The sequence below is a fragment of the Megascapheus bottae genome, chromosome 2 (genome assembly GCF_031878675.1).
Source record: "Megascapheus bottae isolate mThoBot1 chromosome 2, mThoBot2.hap1, whole genome shotgun sequence".
In the NCBI taxonomy this organism is placed as follows: domain Eukaryota; kingdom Metazoa; phylum Chordata; class Mammalia; order Rodentia; family Geomyidae; genus Megascapheus; species Megascapheus bottae.
Window position 1 is genome coordinate 53,029,091 of NC_143510.1, and position 20,657 is coordinate 53,049,747.

General features: G+C 46.9%; 2 protein-coding genes and 1 long non-coding RNA gene across 6 annotated transcripts in view; 1 reads left to right on the forward strand and 2 right to left on the reverse strand.

The window, feature by feature from the left end:
* Positions 1 to 169: 169 nt before the first annotated feature.
* Positions 170 to 15,602, forward strand: LOC150067063 (uncharacterized). Of its 3 annotated transcripts, XR_016534021.1 has the most exons (7): positions 170 to 249; positions 7,423 to 7,511; positions 8,476 to 8,531; positions 9,628 to 9,909; positions 10,312 to 10,422; positions 11,457 to 11,594; positions 14,987 to 15,602. It is a non-coding gene; the product is annotated as an uncharacterized LOC150067063 (long non-coding RNA). The 3 variants fall into 3 exon arrangements; XR_016534020.1 differs by having other exon boundaries at positions 9,628 to 10,422; XR_016534022.1 differs by lacking the exon at positions 10,312 to 10,422.
* Apof (apolipoprotein F) lies at positions 1,282 to 3,478 on the reverse strand. The gene is made up of 2 exons (XM_090327333.1): positions 3,376 to 3,478; positions 1,282 to 2,600 (listed from the first exon to the last, which is right to left on the reverse strand). Exons 1-2 carry the CDS (start codon positions 3,455 to 3,457, stop codon positions 1,663 to 1,665), a joined length of 1,020 nt encoding a protein of 339 aa, XP_090183459.1. The 5' UTR covers positions 3,458 to 3,478; the 3' UTR covers positions 1,282 to 1,662.
* Positions 7,345 to 20,657, reverse strand: part of Timeless (timeless circadian regulator) — a 25,472-nt gene continuing 12,159 nt past the window's right edge. The window contains exons 7-29 of one of the 2 annotated variants that reach the window (XM_090327341.1): positions 20,431 to 20,586; positions 20,027 to 20,160; positions 19,747 to 19,834; positions 19,045 to 19,221; positions 18,136 to 18,353; positions 17,798 to 17,901; positions 17,136 to 17,305; positions 15,301 to 15,438; positions 15,063 to 15,214; positions 13,546 to 13,643; positions 13,334 to 13,454; positions 13,038 to 13,239; positions 12,667 to 12,812; positions 11,802 to 11,887; positions 11,472 to 11,589; positions 11,301 to 11,383; positions 10,270 to 10,412; positions 9,897 to 10,074; positions 9,746 to 9,814; positions 9,538 to 9,656; positions 7,794 to 8,013; positions 7,555 to 7,647; positions 7,345 to 7,447 (exon numbers count right to left, since the gene is read on the reverse strand). In XM_090327341.1, coding sequence (XP_090183467.1) covers positions 7,377 to 7,447; positions 7,555 to 7,647; positions 7,794 to 8,013; positions 9,538 to 9,656; positions 9,746 to 9,814; positions 9,897 to 10,074; positions 10,270 to 10,412; positions 11,301 to 11,383; positions 11,472 to 11,589; positions 11,802 to 11,887; positions 12,667 to 12,812; positions 13,038 to 13,239; positions 13,334 to 13,454; positions 13,546 to 13,643; positions 15,063 to 15,214; positions 15,301 to 15,438; positions 17,136 to 17,305; positions 17,798 to 17,901; positions 18,136 to 18,353; positions 19,045 to 19,221; positions 19,747 to 19,834; positions 20,027 to 20,160; positions 20,431 to 20,586 — 3,084 coding nt within the window. In that variant the 3' untranslated portion in view covers positions 7,345 to 7,376. Of the gene's footprint in view, positions 7,448 to 7,554; positions 7,648 to 7,793; positions 8,014 to 9,537; positions 9,657 to 9,702; positions 9,815 to 9,896; positions 10,075 to 10,269; positions 10,413 to 11,300; positions 11,384 to 11,471; positions 11,590 to 11,801; positions 11,888 to 12,666; positions 12,813 to 13,037; positions 13,240 to 13,333; positions 13,455 to 13,545; positions 13,644 to 15,062; positions 15,215 to 15,300; positions 15,439 to 17,135; positions 17,306 to 17,797; positions 17,902 to 18,135; positions 18,354 to 19,044; positions 19,222 to 19,746; positions 19,835 to 20,026; positions 20,161 to 20,430; positions 20,587 to 20,657 lie in introns of those variants that run through there. The other variant, XM_090327338.1, reaches the window with a different exon arrangement.

Genomic DNA, 20,657 nt, shown 5'->3' on the forward strand with positions numbered 1-20,657 from the left:
GCCTCCGCTCTGCCACGCCCACCAACATGCTGCGCGCTCATTGGTGCCGCCATAACTCCGCCTTGTGCGCGGGGCGGGACTAATCGCTCCCAAGCCACACCTTCCGCTCCAATGATTGGCCATAAATCTCACTTAGTCCCTCCCCCTTGCTTTTCAGAGGCGGGACCTAATTAATAATTAGCTCTGAAACAGCTCACTTCCGAGAACCTCAGCCCGAGCCTCAGAAACGAAACTGACTTGGGGACCCAGGTAGGGAGGGGTGGGGCCGACGTTGGGATACTCTGGGATCGGAAAGGAAGGGCTGAAGGAGTTAAACACACAGTCAGAATTTATTGACCGTACGGTGACAAATACTTTAAGTTTTTGGTATCGTTTTTAATTTTTTTTTTTTTGCCAGTCCTGGGCTAGAGCTTCAGCACCACTTCCGGCTTTTTTTCTGTGTGTGTGGTACCTAGGAATTGAACCCCGGTCTACCACGAGGCCAAACTCCCGGCCCCTCGTTTTTAGTTTCTATGACCACCTATTCGGATGAAGATTACCATTCCCACTTAAAGTGTGTGTGTGAACTCAGGGCCTGGACACGGCCCTTGAGCTTTTTCACTCAAGGTGGTGCTCTACCACTTCAGCCACAGCTCCTCTTTCGGCTTTTGCTGGCTATTTGGAAATGAGTCTGAGACTTTCCTTCCTGGACTGGTTTTGAATCTCAGACCTCAATCTCCTGAATGGCTAGGATTACAGGCTTTGAGTCTCAGGAGCCTGGCCCCACTTTAAAAACTTAAATATTGAGCTTAGGAAAAATACTGGTAAATCAGCGATTACCAAGGCACTGAAGTGGAGCCTGGATTAAAAAACCCTGTCTTCTAGTTCCAAATTCCCAACATTTTAAAGTATTATTATTGTTGTTGCCTGTCCTTGAACTCAGGACCTGGGCTCTGTTCCTAAACCTCTCTGTGCTCAAGGCTAGCTCTCTGCCATTTGAACCACAGCACAACTTCTGGCTGATTATGTGGTACTGAGGAATTGAACCCACTCTTCATGCATGCTAGGCAAGCATTCTAAATCCAAGCAACATTCCCAGCCCAAGTTCCGACATTTATTTATTTATTTATTTATTTATTCATTCATTCATTCATTGCCAGTCCTGGGGCTTGAACTCAGGGCCCAGGCACTGCCCTTGGGCTTTCTCAAGGCTAGCGCTCTGCCACTTGAGCCATAGCACCACTGAGGCTTTTTCTATGTATGTAGTACGGAGGAATCGAACTCAGGGCTTTCCTGCATATTGTACCACTAGGCCATGCTCCCAGCCCCAAGTTCCCACATTTTATAGCAGTGCCTTTCTCTTAGATAACAATTATAACCAGAAATTTGAGTCACAAGTTTGGATTTTGAGGACACCAGATACAGTTTGTCAAAATATTTGATTTATTCCTTCTGTGGTTACATTTATTTATTTATTTATGCAAGTCATAGAGCTTGAACTCAGGGCATGGGCTATGTCCCTGAGCCTCTCTGTGCTCAAGGGGAGAGCTCTGCCACTTGAGCCACAGTGCCACTTCCAGCCTTTTCTCTTTAGATGGTACTGAGGAATCAAACCAAGGGCTTCATGCATGCTAGGTGAACATTCTAACCACTAAGCCACATGCCACTAAGCCCGGTTTACCATCATTTATACCCCAAGACTCCCAAGCCATAGCTCTTGAATAAGGTCCAGTCCCTGGAGGAAGGTGAACTTAATACTTCCTCTATCAAAGGAGCCATGGGGGTTGTCTCTTTCCAGTCACTCACATCTGATGTACTTCGTAAGCCCTCCTTGCTAGAGGTGTTTACCTCTTTCTCAGCATAGTAATACTGGATCAGCTGATGAACCCCAGCCTTCAAAGCTGGTTTAAGTGCAGCACTAATAACTATACCGGCAGACCCCCCTGCCATAGACATCAGAAGGTCAAAGCCTAGATCTATGGCCCCCTCTTTGCCTCGTTCCTTGGCCTTTTCAGAACAATTGTAAACTGCATAATACATAGCTGTGCCAAAGTTGTAGTAGATTCCTACTCCTGGCAAATGTCTGAGGATATTGTATACTTTCTCTTCCTGATCATTGTCACAGTCCACTGTGGGGATGGAGCGTGGAGTCCTCTTAGGACCTGGCTGTTCCCTGGCTAACAGCTGCAGAGCCGAGGCCAGGGCTTCCACTGAGACTTCCCGTTTTGTCCTTTTGCCTTTCTGGAGTCCTTGAAGATGGTGGATGAGGACCTGTGTAGCATTCACACCTCCCAAGCGAAAGAGCTGAAGCTGCAGGGCCCAAGCATCAGACTGACAGCCAGCTTCTTCCAGGGCATTTCTTAGAGCCAGGCCTACAAGAAACTTGGGTAGAGGGGACATGTAGCTGAAGCCAGGCAGGGACTTTGGGAGCAGGGTCTGGCAGGATAAGGAGTCTGAGGTGGGCAGTTGGGGTCCCACAGATGAAGGAAGGTACGCCTTGGAGACATATGTCTGCTTTCTGTCTGAAATGGCATCCACAGGAGACAGCAGGAGACAGTAAAGCAGAAGCTCAACTGATCTTGTCATAAGTTTGCTGCTAGGCATGTCTGGAGCAAAGTACCCTGGAAAGGAGAGAACTCAAACATGTGAACTATTTTTTTTTTTCTTTTCCTTCTTTCTTCCCTCCCTCTCTTCCCCCTCTCTTTTTTTGTGCCATTTCTGGGGCTTGAACTCAGAGCCTGGGCACTATCCTTAAGCTTCTTTCGCTTAACATGAGCACTCTATGACATCCAGTTTTTCTGCTCTACCACTAAGCTAAACTCTTGCCCCCACTTCCCCTTTTCTAGTGATTAATTGGAGATAAGAGTCTCTTTGTCTTGGGGCCGGGAGTTTGGCCTAGTGGTAGAGTGCTTGCCTAGCATGCATGAAGACCTGGGTTTGATTCCTCCCTACCACCTACATAGAATAAAGCCAGAGGGCCGGGAGTTTGGCCTAGTGGTTAAAGTGCTTGCCTAGCATGCATGAAGACCCGGGTTTGATTCCTCGGTACCACATATAGAAAAAAGCCGGAAGTGGTGCTGAGGCTCAAGTGGTAGAGCTCTAGCCTTGAGAAAGTCCAAGGACAGTGCTCAGGCCCTGAGCTCAAGCTGAGGACTGGCCAAAAAAAAAGAGTCTCTTGGTCTTTAGAACCCTGATCGACAGATCTCAGCCTCCTGAGTAGCTAGGATTGCAGGCGTAAGCCACTGTGCCCCGGCTCAAGTTTTTGTTTTTTAGTTAAAGGTTTTGAGAATAGAGAAAACCCAGTTGCTCCTACTTGGTCTGTCCTGTGACTTGAAAATAGGTCACAGGGACTTCCTCAATTTCATTTCCTCTCACTTATAGGGGCCCCCAAATTACCACACAGTCCAATCACGGAGAAGTAAGCTGCCTTGACAGATTTGGTTGCTCCTTGATCCTGTTCTGTCCAGATCTCTTTCATGAGGAAAAGAGATAGCTGCTTTTCTGTGTCCAGTAAGGGACATAGGTTCTGCAAATATTTGTACTGGTTGCTCAAACCTTTGTCCTTTCGTCACATACTTACCCTCAATACTTAAGACCTTGCCCTTTGAGATTTTCTGTACATTATTGCTTCATTCCCATTCTATGCACATGATAGGAACCAGAAGAAATTCAGAATTAGATTACATGCTGATGATTCTTTCATTTTATTTCTTATCAATTTAGTTATTTTGTTCTGGTACTGGTACTTGTAGCTTAGGGTCAAGGCACTGTCTTTAGCTTTTTTTTTTTTTTTAATCTTGAACTCTGTCTCTGAGGGTTTTTGCTTAAGACCAGTGTGATTCACAGCTGTACTTCTAGTTTCCTGGTAGTTAACTGGAAATAAAACTCAGAGGCTTTCCTATCCAGTCTGGCTTAGAACCATTGATCCTTAGAACTCAGTCTCTTGATTATCTAGGATTACAGCAGTGAGACACCAGTCCCTGACTGTCCTTTAGCCTTTTTGCTCAAGGTTGGCACTTACCACTGAGCCACAGCTCCACTTCTGGCTTGTGTATGTGTGTGTTGCTAGTTAATTGGAGGTAAGAGCCTCAAAGACTTCTCTGCTCAGGCTGGCTTTGAACTCCGGTCTTCAGATCTCAGCCTCCTAAATAGCTAGGATTACAGATGTAAGCTCTTTTCAATTTAAAAATTAACTGCTGCTGGGCATGGTGGCTCACACCTGTATTCCTAACTAATCAGGAGGTTGAGATTTGAGAATCAAGGTTCAAAGCCAGCTTGGGCACAAAAGAACCTGAAACTCTTATCTCCAGTTAGCTTCTAGAAAAATGGGAAGTGGGGGCTTGGCTTAAGGGTAGGGTGGTAGCCTTGAGCTGAAGAGCTCAGGGACAGTGCTCAGGCCCAGGGGTAGGGTGGTAGCTTTGAGCCCAAGAGTTTAGGGACAGTGTCTAGGCAGAGTTCAAGTCTTGTGACCCACAAAAAAAAAAAAAAAAAAAGAAAAGAAAATAACTGCTAACTTAACTTTCGTATTCCCAGCACTAGAAAGGAGATGTTGAGTTCAAGATCAGGCTGTCTGCCCTCCCATCCCCCTTTTTTTTTGTCAGTTGGAGGGCTTGACGTCAGGGCTTGGATACTGTCCCTCAAGACCAGCACTCCATCACCACTTGAACCACAGCACCATTTATGGTTTTTGAGTAGTTAACTGGAGATAAGAGTCTCTTGAGGGAGTTTAAAGCCCATACTGGCTTTGAACCACAGTCTTCAGATCTCAGCCTCCTGAGTAGCTAGGGTTACACTTGTGAGCCACCAATGCCAAGTTTGTTCTCTCCCTTTTGTGTAGCTCCGAGTACAGGCACATATCACCACACTTAATTTACTGGTTGAAATGTTATTTTACTAAGTTTGTTCCCAGGTTGGCCTTAAATCTTACTCCTCCCAATCTGTCTCCCAGGTAATTAGCATTGCAGTTGTGAGCCATGGCACCAGCTCCAACTATTGCTTTAATCCCATCTTCCTACACCAAACTCATTAGAAAGCCAGAAAGCTGATTCCCCCCCACCAATAGTGAAGGATATAGCATTTGCAAATATTTAATACCTTTGCTCTCGTTACCTTTACTATTTGTCACATTTGTCCTATACTGAAAAACTGGCATTTCTTTTTTTCTTTTTGGTTTTTGCTCATTTATCTCATTCTCTGTGTCTCTCTGTCAGTCCTTAGGCTTGAACTCAGGACCTGCGCACTGTCCCTGAGCACTTTTACTCAAGGCTATACCTCTTTGAGCCACAGATCTACTTCTGGATTTGGGGTGGTTAATTGGAGATGAGTCTCTGACTTTTTTGCCTAGTCTAATTTTGAACCTCCATTCTCAGATTTCAGGTCAAGAAATCTAAATCCAGGAAGTTTGATTCCAGATCTCTGTTTTTTTTGTTTTTTGTCATAGGGCTTGAACTCTGGGCCTGGGCGCAGTACCTGAGCTCTTTCAGCTCAAGGCTAGCACTCTAATCATGTTGAGACACAGACCTATTTCTAGTTTTCTGGTGGTTTACTGGAGATAAATCTTTCATTCCTGGGCTGGCTTTGAACCATAACCCTCAGCCTCCTGTCTAGCTAGGATTACAGGTGTGAGCCACCAGGCTGCTTCTAACTCTTGTCTCCAATTAACCACCAAAAACCTGGAAGTGGAGGTGTGGCTCGAGGGGGTAGAGTGCAGTCTCGAGTGAAAAAGCTAATGGACAGTACTCAAAACCAATATATCTCAATATTATTTGTCCTTTATTTCCCTCTTTCCTTTCTCCTAAGTCCTATAGTTGCATTCATATTTTACACACAGGGCCTGGGCTCTGTCCTTAAGCCTGTCTGTACTCAAGACTACTGCTCTACCCCTTAAATTACAGGGTCACTTCTGGCTTTTTCTGCTTTGAACTCTGATATCACTCAGCCACTTGAGACACATCTGCAGCCCAGCCCCTTGCTAGTTATTTTGGAGATGGAGATCACAAACTTTTGTGCCTGAACGGAAGCCTCCTGAGGAGCTGAGGAGCAAGGGTTATAGGTGTGCACCACTGATGCCCAGTTCTAGTTTTTATCGTTTATGGCAGAGTGATATTCCATGGTATATGTATATAAATACACACACACATATAGAGATAGAGAGAAAGAGAGAGGGAGAGAGGGAGAGAGGGGGGGGAGAAATAGTATATCATGCTTTATCCATTCACCGGTTGATCAGCATCTTGGCTGATTATACCAGTTGGCAATTTTGAGCAGACTTAGGATATATATGGGTATCGCTCTTGTATACTTTTTTTCAAACTGGTGATCCTCCTGCCTCCACATTCAAGTGGCTAGGATTACAGGATATACCACTACACTCTTGACAGATTTTTGTTTTTGAGATACTGCGGCCTGCATGCAGAGAGCCCTTTGCCTGACAAGCAGGCTTTCTACCACTTCAGCCATGTAGGCCTCCAATCCTTTTTGGTCTGATTACTTTTTAGAAAGGGTCTCACTTGGGCCTGGAGCATGGCCTAGTGTTAGAGTGCTTGCCTAGTATGCACGAAGCCCTGGGTTTGGTTCCTCAGTACTACATAGAAAAAGCTGGGAGTGGTGTTATGGCTCAAGTGGTAGAGTGTTATCTTTGAGGAAACCCAAGGACAGTGCCCAGGTCCTGAGTTCAAGCCCCAGGACTGGCAAAAAAAAAAAAAAAGTCTCATTTTTTTTGCCTGGGCCAGCCTACATTGTGATTCTATTTATACTTCTAGTGAAAGAGGAAAAACAGAAAGGGGAAAAAAAAAAGGAAAGTCTGAAAATCTCTTTTAACATTTTAAAGGTCTTCCAAGAATACAATAGGAAGATGACCAGGTTATTCGGCAAATAGGCAAGTCAGACCAAGACCAGTAACTTTTCAACTTGAAATGTTTATTACTCAACACAAATTCAAATATATTCATCATCTTGAGAGTATTTTAACCCGCTTTCATTCAACTGTGGGAACTGGGCTCAATCTTCTGTCCTGGGGACAGTTACTGGAAAGAAAAGGAGGATAAGAGACTGTGGTGCTTTCTGAAAATGATGAGGAATCCCCATGCATTAGGTTACGATGCTCCCGGGTGGTATGTCCTGCCTCTAGCAGAAAGCCCAAGGAGTAGACCAGTGAGGGGCCTATGTGTCGTGCACTCCTGGGAAAACAAGTCTCCAGATTGCATCTGGGGCACACTGCTTATGACTGGGGAAAGAAAAGACTGTAGACAAGTCTATCAGCACTGTTGTGCTGTCCGCAGTTCCTGGGCCCTAGATGTACTGCTTTCAATTCAATCAGAGAAGATTCTGGACTCTCTCAATTGATTTAAATTTACTAACCTAAAACAAATCTATCTCCACTCCTGGCTTCAGGTTCTTCAATCGTCATCTTCATCCTCAATCTGAAACCGTTTCTTCTTGTAGATTACTGGCGATCCCAGCTCGGGCTCTACAGGAATAACAAGAGAAAGAGAGAGAAAAAGAACGAGAGAATGAATCTAAGCCTGTTAAAGGTAGGCAGGTGGTAGACTCTGTCTCCAAATCAGGACTCCCTACCTTTGCTGCCGCCCTCATCATCCTCATCGCTGTCCAGCAGCTGTCGCTTCTTGGGTGCCACCCTCCGTTGCTCTTTATCATCAGCAGTCTCCTCTGAAGTGACCACAAAATCACTGGGTCAAAATTAGGAAACTGGGTCTGCATATTCTCAAAATACCTCACCAACCTGCTAGACCAACAGAGAAAGCACAAAGAAGTAGAATTCAGGGCGCATGCTTAGATGAGCATTTGCTCTTTACCCTCTGAGGACACCAAGCCTGCTTTCTTTTTCCGGGCTAATGAGAGGGCCCTCAGGGCTTCTGCTCGGTGCTCCTCACTGGGACCCTGCTCTCCAGAGACCCTTGGCTCTAGCTCTGGCTGTGGCTTTTCCTCTTTTGCCTCCTTTGGTTGACTCAAAGACCCTGCCATTCTCCGGAGCTGGGTGGGGTTCAGCTTGGCTGGAATTCGCCAGAAGGTTTCCTAGAAGAACAAAATGACAAAAGTGACAGTAAGCCAGGAGTTTGACCTAGTGGTAGAGTGCTTGCCAATCATACACTAAGGCCCAGGTTCAATTCCTTGGTACTACATACATAGAAAAAGCTGGAAGTGGTGCTGTGGCTCAAGTGGTAAAGCTCTAGCCTTGAGAAATCCTAAGGACAGTGATCAGGCCCTGAGTTCAAGTCCCAGGACTAGCAAAAAAAAAAAAAAAGACAGTGAACAGCAAGGACCGGCTTTATTCACTAGATTTTTATATTGTTCATATATTTCTTTCTTTCTCTTTTTCTATCCATATAATATTGTGAAGCTTGAACCCAGGGCCTGGGTGCTGTCCGTGAGCTTTTTTGTTCTAGGCTAGCACTTTACCATTTTGAGCCATGGCTCTACTTCTGGTTTTCTGAGGGATAACTGGAGATAAAGAATCTCATTGTCTTTCCTGTCCAGCCTGGCTATCAACCATGATCCTCAGATCTCAGCCTTCTGAGTAGCAAGGATTACAGGTATGACCACCATATATATATATATATATATATATATATATATATATATATATATATGATGTGTGTGTGTATAGAGAGTTGGTTTGTTTAGCCTTTTATAGCTTCTCCCCCAACCCCCACCCCCAGAGCTGAGAACCAAACTCAGGGCCTTGCAGTTGAGCCAAATCCTATATATTTTTATTGGATAAATATAACCCTATAGTAGTGAAAATCCACAAGAGTTGTGAACTCGACTTATTGTCTATAAAATATGACCAATGTCTAAAACAGTACCTATTACGTTAGATTCCTAGTAAATACAGTTGTTAACTAAATAAATGAACATATCCTGGAGATCTCAAGGTGAGCCAGGTATGATCCTTGCTCTCAAGGACCTCAAAACCAATAGGAGAAAGACTGAATGTGCAGTCATACTATGAGATTGGGCTGAATGAAATGAATGAACAAATTCCATCTGCCTAAGTGGCCACTTTTGCTTCAGAAGCTAAAAGGTTAGTAGAGACAACTTGTTTGAGGAAGTGACCATCTGACTCTCAAGGGCGGGCTTGCAGTTCAAGAGGAAGATGGTTGTGCATGCATGCAGGTCTGTGTGCACTCTAATAGAGGAAGTGGCATGGTGGATGTTCAGGCCTAGAAAGGCCTATCACTGGAAGGGTGGTAAGTAGGCCAGATGACAGGTGGAAAGTGGGAGTGTGAATGGCATGGGCATGGCGCTGCCATTTGGAGTGTGTGGACTGTGTTCTAGAAATAGTGAGAAACCAGCAAGTGTTCTGTACGGGGAAGTGGTATCACCGAAACTATTTCAGAAGGATAACTTTGGGGGCAGCTTGCAATGTGGATTCAGGGAAGGGGAGACTAGAGAGGAAGACCGGCAGGATGGCTGGTGGATAGATCTTGGCCAGTGATGACAAGGCAGAGGGGAGGATGGAGGGCAAGGGCAATGAGGAGAAAGGAGTATTTGACTGGACCAACATGCACTGGTTGGCATGGCGACTGCTGCACTTGCCTGTCCAGAGGTGGGAGGCCGAATCCCTAGTTTGTGCAACAGCTGCCGAAACTGTTCATTTTCCATTGCTTCCTCATTTTCTTCTGTCAGAGGCACCAATGGAACAGCCTGGGAGCAGCCTAGTATATGATCAAGAGTCACATGGGAAAGATGAAAATAAAGAACCCATCGTCCATTCCATCCTTAAAACCATCGTCTGTTCACCTACCATCCTCTTCCCGGTCATCTGCTACTCGCAGCAGGCAGTTCTGCAGCCATACGAGTGGAGCAGAAAAGCCTAAAGGAAAAATGGAAACATAGTTGGTCTTTACTCCCATTTCAACCTTCTACCGAAGATCCCTCTCAACGGCAGTCCTCACCTTCCTCACGCAGGTCTTGGCCAAGGCTTTCAGTCAAAACAAATGACCTGCCCTGGGTTTGTTCTGTTTCCAAATCCTCTTCTTTCTCTTCGTCTTCTTCACTTTCTTCCTCTGGCAAGTTTTCTTCTTCTTCTACATCTTCCTGCCAAAAATCTTTCACAGACTGTTCCCCATTGGGCTAAAATTCATTGGGGACAAAAGGATGAGAAAAGAGGCCATAAAACTGCTTAACAGACTCTTAGTTACTGACGGCCCCACTGCAGAGACCTTGTCAGAACAATTGCCTGAGGCAGGACAAACCTGCGTAGGCTCTTTTAAGGAGCGTTTTACAGGGGATGAGCCCAGGCTGGCTGAGCCAGGGCAAGGTGGTTACCAGGCTTGAGGGTGCCAGCTTCTTCTTCCGTTTCTTGTATAGCTCCTGCCGCTTAGCCACCAGCCCCAGTGCGAGCAGTTTATCCACTATTCGGGCCCGTGAACGTTTGGCTGTGATATTCTTCATGATGTGACCAAGGACATCTATGGGGAGGTAGTATATGAGTATTCAAGTGCAACAAGAGGGAGGATGAGTAAAGAACGTCACGTGTGTCTGGACAGAAGCTAGTTCATAACAGGCACCAATGGCTCACACCTGTAATCCTAGCTACTCAGGAGGCTGAGAACTGAGGATCACAGTTCAGAGCCAGCCTGGGCACAAAAGTCCATGAGACTTTTATCTCCAATTAATTGGAAGTGGAGCTGTGGCTCAAAGTGGTACAGCATTAGCCTTCAGCAAAAGAGCTCTGGGACAGCGCCTAGGCCTTGAGTTCAAGTCCTATGACTGACAAAAAAGAAAAGAAAAGAAAAGCTAAGGGACAGTACATCCAGGTTCTATGTTCAAGCTCTAATACTAGCACCAGGGGGGAAAAAAAAAAGGCTAGCTCATGGATGCTCAGCTCAAGTGGTAGATAGAGTGCCTGCCTGTCAAGCACAAGACCCTGGATTCAAACTCTAATACTGCCAAAAGAAAAAAGAAACAACCAGCTCAATCACCCCAGCTCAAAATGACCCTACAAATATAATAAGTAAGCCAGGCGAAGTGGCTCACACCTGTAATCCTAGCTACTCAGGAGGCTTAAGATATGAGGATCAAGGTTCAAAGCCACCCCGGCACAAAAGGCACAAGACTCGTAGTTCCATTTAAGCTCTAGAAAATGGTAAGTGAGGCTTGGCTCAAGGGTAGAGTGGTAGCCTTGAGCTGAAGAGCTCAGGGACAGTGCCCAGGCTGAGTTCAAGCCCCATGACTCACCAAAAAAAAGGGGGGGGGGATGGGAGAAGTCTCCTTCGGAATAAACAGCAGAGGATAAAGTAGACAAATAGACAGCTTGGCTCTCGCCTCAAAGGTTCCTAGATCTTCCTCTTACTTACCATCTGAGTCCCGGAACTCCTCAAAAAGCCGTTGCAGCTCCAGCTCCTGATCTTCTGTCCACAATACAATCTGGGTTCCTTTCCTGTTTAGAGCGGTGTCAGTGGAAAAGGAAGCCCAGGGAAGGAACTCAGGATGTCCCATCCCATTCCTTCCAGAACCTGCTCCTCTACCTTTGGAAGTCCTTCACGCTGTCGGCCAGTCCCAGGCGTACCAGATGATGGATAACCTGCTTGCGTGTCCGAGGGGTACTTCTCAGATGTTCCAAGATGACTCCCACCACATCCTGGCCTGGGGTGAGGAGGGAGGGGGGCAGGGAGGGAGGAAATAAAGAACAGAGCTGGGAAGTGGCTCTGTGGCTCAAGGGGTAGGCCTTGAGCTGAAGAGCTCAGAGACAACGCCCAGGCCCAGAGTTCAAGCCCTATGACCACGAACAAAAATAAAGAACAGAGCTGGAGCTCAGGCTGCCCTACTCAGAACCTTGTCAGATCACAGCCTCACACCTTCCACATCCTTATGGGCCAGGTACAGTTCCCGAAGCTGGGCCTCTTCCTCTGGACTCCACATTGGGGCTCTGCGACTGGAAGACCTGAGAGTAAAAGAGGAGAAGAGCGTGTAGGTGGTGGTTCTAAGAGGCAACACAGAGGCCCTCTATGATCAATTTTCATCTCTCTCCTTTCTTTCTTTTTGTCAGGCTAGGGTTTGAACTCAGGACCTAGGTGCTGTCCTTGACCTCTTTTTGCTGGCAATCTACCATTTTGAGCCACAGTGCTACTTCTGGTCTTCTGGTAGTTAATTGGACAGAAAAGTCTCCTGAGTACTGAGATTACATGTGTATACTACCACATTCAGCATAGTTTGAGAGGATAGACAGGAGGGGAATGTTTCTGGGAGACACCCCACTCTCACCTCTGTGAAGGCGACAGAGAAGGGAATGATCGCAGAAACAGAAGACATAGGGACCAGAAATGTGGCCTAGTGGTAGAGCATTTGCCTAGCATGCATGAAGCCCTGGGTTTGATTCCTCAGGATCACATACACAGAAAAAGCAGAACTGGTGCTATGGTTCAAGTGGTAGAGTGCTAGCCTTGTGAAAGCCCAAGGGCAGTGCCCATGCCTTGAGTTCAAGCCCCAGTATTGGGGGGGGGGGGAGAGAAAGAGAGAAATAGAAGATGTGGTCTCCAGTCCCCATTCCTTTCTTGGGTAACCTCAGGTAAAGCAATCATTTCCCTTGTTGAACCTGTCTTCTTCCCCTTGAAAGGGGAAGTAACATTAGAGGGGATGATCTACAAGCCTTTCGGTTTTGGTCCTCCATGAGGCAGCATTACCTTTCCCCTCTTGTCTATCCTTCCCCAACCCCAAGCTCACCCACTGTCCAGCGAGCCATAGCCTTCGGTCATCTCGCGGACCACAGCTGTGTTCTTCCAGAATAACAGCTCCACAAAGGCTTTCTGGTTGATTGCAGCCAATGCAAAGAACTTGCCCAGGATGAATTTGGCAAAAGTCACTAGCTCCTACAGGAGAGGGAGGCTGATGATATCTCGGCCCAAATGAATACACAGACCTGGCCCTAGGTACTTCCTCTCCTCCCTCAGACTCTTCTGTCTATCCCCATGCAGCTCCCTCAGCCTGTATGCTGTCTTTGTCTTCTTCTCTCCCATTCCTTGACACCTCTTAGCTTCCTTTATTTCCTAAATTACACGCACGCACGCACGCCTCATTCCTTGGTAGCCCCTCACTTTGTAGGCTCCAGCAGCAGGGTCACTAAGCAGACGGTTGAAGAGGCAAAAGAGTGAAAGCTGGAAAAGCAAGGCTTCCATCTTGAGGTCATGGGCCAGCCGGTGCAACATCTTGACAACGCAGTGGTTCGTGTGGCTGCTGTTCTGCTGGTAGCTCCGCAGCAGAAGCACATAGGCTCTCACAACAGTAGAGCAGGCAAAGCTATACCAAAACAGGAAGAAGAGGGGTGGTCAGCACCAGATCCACTCGGCTCGTCTTCACAGATGCCACCTGGAAACAACTTCTCAACTCGCACCGTTTCAGATAATCCAGAAAGTTAAACTCTTTCTCTGAAACCTGGACCACCTGCAACTCTTCCTCGTCCTCCTCATCCTCCTCATCTTCTTCTCCAATTCCTTCAGCGGGGCCCTGCTGTCCTATACAAAGAATGAGATGAGTAGGTCTCTGCGATGGTGTGCTGGAGCAGAGACGGGAGGAGATGCTGGGAGCGCGGGCGTGGAGACTCACGGGGAAGAGGAGCGGACAGAATTTGTTTCAGTAACTGCATCTCTTCCTCCGGGGAAATGTCTGGAGAGCCAAACACATCACCTTCTGGCCACACCTCCCTGGAGCACACACACAAAAGCCACAGGCAATCTGAGTTGTAATTAGAAGTGTGAAAAGGAATTTAGACCCATTTTACCTTTTAGCCAGGAGAATGAAATATGACCTCAGTGATGAGACAACTCCAGAAAAACATGACATTGCAATGAAAATTATTTAGGAACAAAATGCAAACAACTTAAATATTGCACTTAGTTGATCAAATGTACATACACAATGATGTCTCAGAGCCATTAACAATTATCAAAATACGTATGATGAGAAAATATTCTCAAAATTCACTGAAAACAATACAACTTTCCTTCCCTCCTCTTTCCCTCCCACTCTTCCTCCTTACCTTCCTCCCCCCTTTTTTCCTTCCTCACCTTTCTCTCTCTGCTGGTACGAACTCAGGGGCCTCATACAGTTTGTGGGATCAAAGCTGGTGTTTTACCACTGATGACATGGCTTCGCACCGATTTTTTCATTTTTTGTTTTTTGTAGGTCTTGGGACTTGAACTCTGGGCCTGGGTGTTGTCCGTGAGCTCTTCAGCTCAAGGCTACCACCCTACCCCTTTAGCCACAGCCCCACTTCCCATTTTCTAGTGATTAATTGGAGATAAGAGTTTCATAGACTTTAGTGCCTGGGCTGGCTTTGAACTGCGATCCTTAGATCTCAGCCTCCTGAGTAGAGGATTACAGGTGTGAGCCACCGTGCCGGCTGTTCAGACTGATTTTTTGCTGGCTTTTCTTCCCAGGCTGGCTTTGAACCATGAGTAGCTAGGATTACACGTGAGCCTCCAGCACATCTTCCCCCAACTTTAAAAAATATCAGTGTGTAGCACAGTGATCCTCCTCCGGAAGCTGAGGGGTGAGATTACAGGCATTTGTCACCATGCCCAACTCCTTCACTTGTATAAAAGTGAATATATTACATATGCAACACAAGAGAAAGAAACTTGAGGTTACTCAACAAAATGTCAACAATTGGCCAGGTTCGGTGGCTCACACCTGTAATCCTAACTACTTAGGAGGCTGAGATCTGAGGATCATGGTTCAAAGCCAGCCTGGCCACTAACAAGTCTAAACCACCAGAAAACCGAAAGTGGATCTGTGGCTCAAGGGGTAGGACTGTAGCCTTGAGCTGAAGAGCTCACGGACAACACCCAGGCCCAGAGTTCAAGTCCCATGACCAACAAGTTAATGATGGTAACCTTGGCTAGTAGAATTATCTTTATTCCCCCTCTCCCGCCCCACCAACAACTTCTGATACTTCTGAATAAGAAAAAGAACTCAACTAGCCAATCAGAGCTCTCATGGAGTCAGCACTCAGTATGGTTTCTGATGGGACTTCTTTCTCCTTCAGGCTGAGAACGCTGTACTATGGTAAAGGCTAAACCCATGCCTTAAAGCCCAGGAGGATGGGTGGATAGGATGCTTACCGGGCAGACCTCAGGAGAGCCAGGGCCTGTGGGGCCTGGCTAGCCAGCAGACAGTCTTGGATCCTCACCATGGCTTCTGTCCGCTGCTCTTCCACTGGCACCTCTGAGGCCGCATCAAAGGGAACTGGGGACTCTACATTGAGCTCTGGACTCTAGAGATGGGCAAGGTGAGTTGAGGAGACCATCTACCCAGAGCACTATCCTCAGCAAAGACTCAAAGGGCTCTATAACCACCAACCTGGGCACAGCATTGCAGCTGCTCAGCCAGGGCTGGCCACATGGCCTCCAGCTCCTCTGGACTATGGAAGACACTACCAGAAGCAACAGCCTGGTCTACAGCCTTCTTCTTCTTCTTCTTCTTCTTCTTTCGTTTGTTCTATGGAGAAAGAACTGTATGAGGAGAGCAGGAGACTGAGGAAGTGTTTACTCTATCAATGTCTTCACTATTACACACCTAATGAAATGGTCATTCACATGGTGCCCCCTTATGCCCTGCTCACTGGCTATGGGAAGCAACATAAAGAGCATACTCCCCCCCCACACTGCCTTTTTATTGTGTGTGTACCTGCCAGTCCTGAGGATTGAACTCAGGGCCTGGGTGCTGCCTCTGAGCTGTTGTGCTCTACCAATGGAGCCACCACAACTCCATTTCTGACTTTTTGGAAATGTATTAGAGATAGAGTATCACAGACTTCTGTGCCTGGGCTTGCTTTGAACCATGATCCTCAGATCACAGCCTCTTGAGTATCTAAGGTTATAGGTACGAGCCATCAGCAACCTGGTTTCAACAGTGTATTTTCTTGTCCTTGAGAAGCTTATACTCTAGTGGGAGAGCCAGGCAAGTAAACAAGAAATTACATCACAGAGCAGATGACAGCTCTAACGTGGATGAGCACAAAATGCCTATTTTTCTAAAGTAAGGGAGTTTGCCAAAAACAGCAATAACTTAAGATGCCTACATCTTATATTAAGTAACATTAAGATGCAAAATCTTTGTAAAACAAAGCTCTATGGAAATAAAGCTAAAGTATTTCTTTTTGAAACTCAGGATCCTGAGTAAGTCCATACTCAAATTCTGCTCCCTAAAGTCACATTATGAATCAGGCTATTGTGTAGGAGTCTAGGAAACCCTTGAGGTTTCTGCTCTACTAAAGCAACATACAATAACACTTGAAAGGTAAGAACAGGAGCTCTGAAGTCAGCAGATCTGGACTTGAGTACGGATGCCAGCCAGGTACTAGCAAGATCTGGACTGCCACTCTACCATCTTGTGTCTTTCCCAAGCTTTGTGTGGAGATCACATAAAACCGTTAGCACAAAACAAAACAAGAGGGCCAGGAGTATGGCCTAGTGATAGAGTGCTTGCCTAGCATGCATGAAGCCCTGGGTTCTATTCCTCAGTACCATATGGTTTAGGGTACCCTAACCATTCCTCAGGACAGTGCTCAGGCTCTGAGTTCAAGCCCTAGGACTGGCAAAACAACAACAACAACAACAAAAACAAGACACCTTTATCACAGTGTCTGACACTTAGTAAGCACTGAATGAGGCAGGTGCCAGTGACTTACACCTATAATCCTAGCTAATATGTGGAGATCTGAAGATCCAGGTTCAAAGCCAGCCCCAGTAGGAAAGTCTATGAGACTCCTAATTCCAATTAGCCACCAAAAAGCTGAAAGTAGAAGTATGGTCCAATGGTAGAGGCTTGAGTGATAAAGCTCAGGGTAAGTATGAGATCCTGAATTTAAGCCCCAGTACTGGCATGCATACGCGCGCACGCATACGCGCGCACACACACGCGCGCACACACACACACACAGTACTGGCATGCAGACACACACACACACACACAGTTCAAACCTCGGGACTGGCAAAAAAAAAAAAAAGGAAGAAATATTCTGCTGTTAGAACCACCATTTAGTAGTTACTAAGCAAAGTTACTACTTACTAATTAGTTTTAATTAGAGTAGTTCTAACAGATCAGCTTAAGCTTGCAGAAGACCTGAGGAGAAAGAGCCCTCTGTCCTTCTCCCTCCTCTAGAGCTCTTCCCACAGCCAGGGGCTGCCGAGTACCTGCACCACTAGGTTCCCACGGCTCCGACAGAATCGCTCCAACATCTTGAGGAAGAGGTGAGTGGTTTCTACCAGGTCACGAAGGAAAGAGCGGGGCTGGCACCGCTCATCAAACTTTCGAAAGAGTGTCAAGAACAGTTCTCGGTACTCCATCACATAGAATATGTTGTCTAGGAGCGAGGAAGAGAAAGGAAAGGAAGGATTGGTCTGGGAAGCCTAGAAAATGAAAAGGTGAATGAAGCCTGGGAAAAATGAGGTAGAAGGGGTATGGTGGCACATGCCCATAATTCCAACATTCCAGGGGCTGAGATAGGAGGATTACCAGTTGGAGGCTAGCCTAGACTACATGCTGAGAACATGTCTCAAAATACACACACACAAGGGCCGGGAGTTTGGCCTAGTGGTTAAAGTGCTTGCCTAGCATGCGCGAAGACCCGAGTTTGATTCCTTGGTATCACATACATACAAAAAAGCTGGAAGTGGTGCTGAGGCTCAAGTGGTAGAGCTCTAGCCTTGAGAAAGTCCAAGGACAGTGCTCAGGCCCTGAGCTCAAGCCCAGGACTGGCAAAAAAAAAAAAAAAAAAAAATACACACACACACACACACACACACACACACACGGAAAGGGGAGGCTAGGAAAAGAGAACAGGCCAAGGTCTCACTTTTGATGATGCGACTGCTCTCCCTCACAGACTCGTCTGGGGACATGTCCATCTCATTCACGGTGGCTAGCAGCTCCTGATAGGCCTTTAGGGCCAGATGCATTCTGGGAATTCATGGCAAAAATTGAAGGAAGACTTAGGACAGTGGCTCACAGAAACATGCCCCCTACCCCCATATCCACACAAAGCATTTCGCAAAACAGAATGACCTGCTGGTCCTTGCTCCCTAGCCTGACCACTTCACCCTGAATCTCAAAACACTATCATCTGAAATTCAGGTATTCAGACTCTCATCTGGCCAAGATGCCTGTTGTGACACCAGTTGCTACTCCACTTACCTGCGTGCCCAGGAGGCAGCTTCTTTGCGGTCAGTCAGCATCATTTCATAGTAGTTGGTAAGGTTCTGCTCAATGAAGTGAAAGGCACGGACACTGAGGGTTTCAGAAACCAGGCCTGGACGGAAGGAGGCAGCTCGGTTGAAGGCCATGAAGAAAGCTAAGGCCCACATATAATAGGTCTCATCATGCTGTTGTGCTTTCTCACGAAGCAAGTGATCCTAACAACCAAAAGAAGGAAAACAAAAAGGCATGACCTCAGGGCTTCTAAACTGTGATGCTGGAGCCTGTCCTCAATACCGCTGTTTACTCTTCTCCAGGATCCACAATTCCCATCTTGCTCTTCCCCATCTGTGCACATTCCCCTCCCCTCCTCTGGGGAGATTACTCCAGCAGCTTTTCCATCATGCAATGACTCACTGTCTCTTGGCACCTTCATGGTTTCTCAGGGGCACTCTAGCCTGCAGGGTCAGACTTTATTCGCTCCTAGATTGCCATTCTTTTTCTTTTTTTGCCAGTCCTGGGGCTTAAACTCAGGGCCTGAGCATGGTCCTTGGATTTTCTCATGGCTAGAGTTCTATCACTTGAGCCGCAGCACCAATTCTGCTTTTTTTATATGCATGTGGTATTGGGGAATTGAACCCGGGTCTCTATGCATGCTAGGCAAGCACTACCACTAGGCCAAACTCCCAATCCCAAATCTTTCTCTATTTTTATATTTGTCAGTTCTGGGGCTTGAGCTCGGGGTCTGGGCATTGTCTCTGAGCTTCTTTTGCTCAAGGTTAGCACTCTATCACTTGAGCCACAGTTCTACTTCCTGGGTTGCCATTCTTATTCACACTGGCCCCATCATGTCTCTGGCCACTTGACTAGTCCATCCCAGACTGCCTCTCTATCCCTGCTGGATCTCACCTTTACTGCGCCCATGAGCCGGTTGTAACAGTTCTCCAGGAACTCGGAGCAGAAGTCTCTGAGGAAGAGCCTCACGTTGAGGGCTGAGCGGCGCTGGATGGACAGCTCCTTGGCAGCCTGGCGACGTTTAGGTAGCCTTCGAGGCTGCTTCCCCAAATCTGAACTGTAGTTTTGGAGCTGAGGGTGTGAGTTGAGTTAGAATTACTTCTAGTCACCAATCTCCCCTGTAGCTCTTTTCTCCTCCCTAGTACTGCAATTTCCAGGACTTTCTTTCTTTCTTTTTACTTTGGTCTCTGGGCCTGGGTGCTGCCTCTGAACTCTTCAGATCAAGGCTAGTGCTCTACCACTTTGAGCCACAGCACCACTTGTGGTTTTCCGGTAATTGGAGGTAAGAGTCTCATGGACTTTTGTGCCTAGGCTGACGTGAGCCACCAGTGCCGGCCTCAGAACTTTCTTAAAAGTTCCCTGCCTCTGGTAAGAAGTGAAGTTACCAATGGAGACAACTGTGGCAAATACCACCTTAGAAAAAGGTTCTACTCCATCTTCAGTCATTGACTTCCTCAACTTAACAACAAATAAGACAGTTGGGGACATTGCTCAAGTGGTAGAGCACCAGCCAAGCAAACTCCAGGCCCTGAGTTCAAGCCCGAGTACCAGAAAGAAAAAATAATAGGTTCCCACCCCAGACATGCAAATACTCACATTGTGAAGGCCTTTGTGAAAGATGAGGTCCCTCTCCCCAATGGATTTCAACCCCTGGACAATGTAGGAGCCCCCAAATCGAGAATGCCTGCAGGGAGGAAAACAAAGGCCCCAAGTGTTCCCTCAGTTCTCTGGAAACTTTATCCTACTCTCTCATCGGCCACTCAGAGCCAGTGAAAGCTTCAAAATGTTATCCACGCTACAGTCTGCACTGGCGCAGGCGCCCAGCGGTCCCTGCTGCAGAACTTCACATGAACAGGGCAGAGCGGCTACTGTTCACCTGTTGCCTCGCTGGAGTGCTCGAGTCTTCTTTTCTGCCATCTCTCGCTGACGCAACACCTCCAGTTGTGTCACATCCATGTTCCGCTCCTGGGCTAAGCGTCCCTGCCCTGCTCCTGCCAGCTGTTCAGGGTTCTAGATTTGGAGCATGAAGGAAAGAGTCAGGACTAGCATTCTTTATTCTAAGCACACCTCTCTTGGGGATGGAACAGAATTGTGACAGGAACCTGGACTGGAGTCATGTCTTTTCAACCCCATGCCCTGTGTTCCCCAGAGGATTCAGCCATCATCATCATCATTATTATTATTATTATTATTATTATTATTATTATTATTATTAAAGCAGTTATGGTCAGGTAGCAGAACACAGATGGAGGGCACTGGGATAATAGGCCAGGATCTCACCTGGTCACGAAACATAAGGGAGATAATCTCGAGCACATGGAGGCTCCACTGCTGCTCAGCAGATGAGCTGGCCAGAAAGAGGATCAGGTCGTCCAGGCCACTGAGGTGAACTGCCCAGAGAAGCCGGTCGTGGACACTGGCGTCGTCATCAATCCTCTGTGCAGTAAGTGGCAGGGGAGGAGGGAAGAATGTTCCGTGCCAGGGCCAGACCACGAGTTTTCCAACTC

Coding starts and splice junctions, on each gene's coding strand:
- Apof (XM_090327333.1), bottom strand. CDS start 3,457: ATGAAAGAGATCTGGACAGAACAGGATCAAGGAGCAACCAAATCTGTC. Junction 2,601..3,375: donor CTCCGTGATTGGACTGTGTG/GTAATTTGGGGG, acceptor TCTCCTTTCCAG/GGTACTTTGCTCCAGACATG.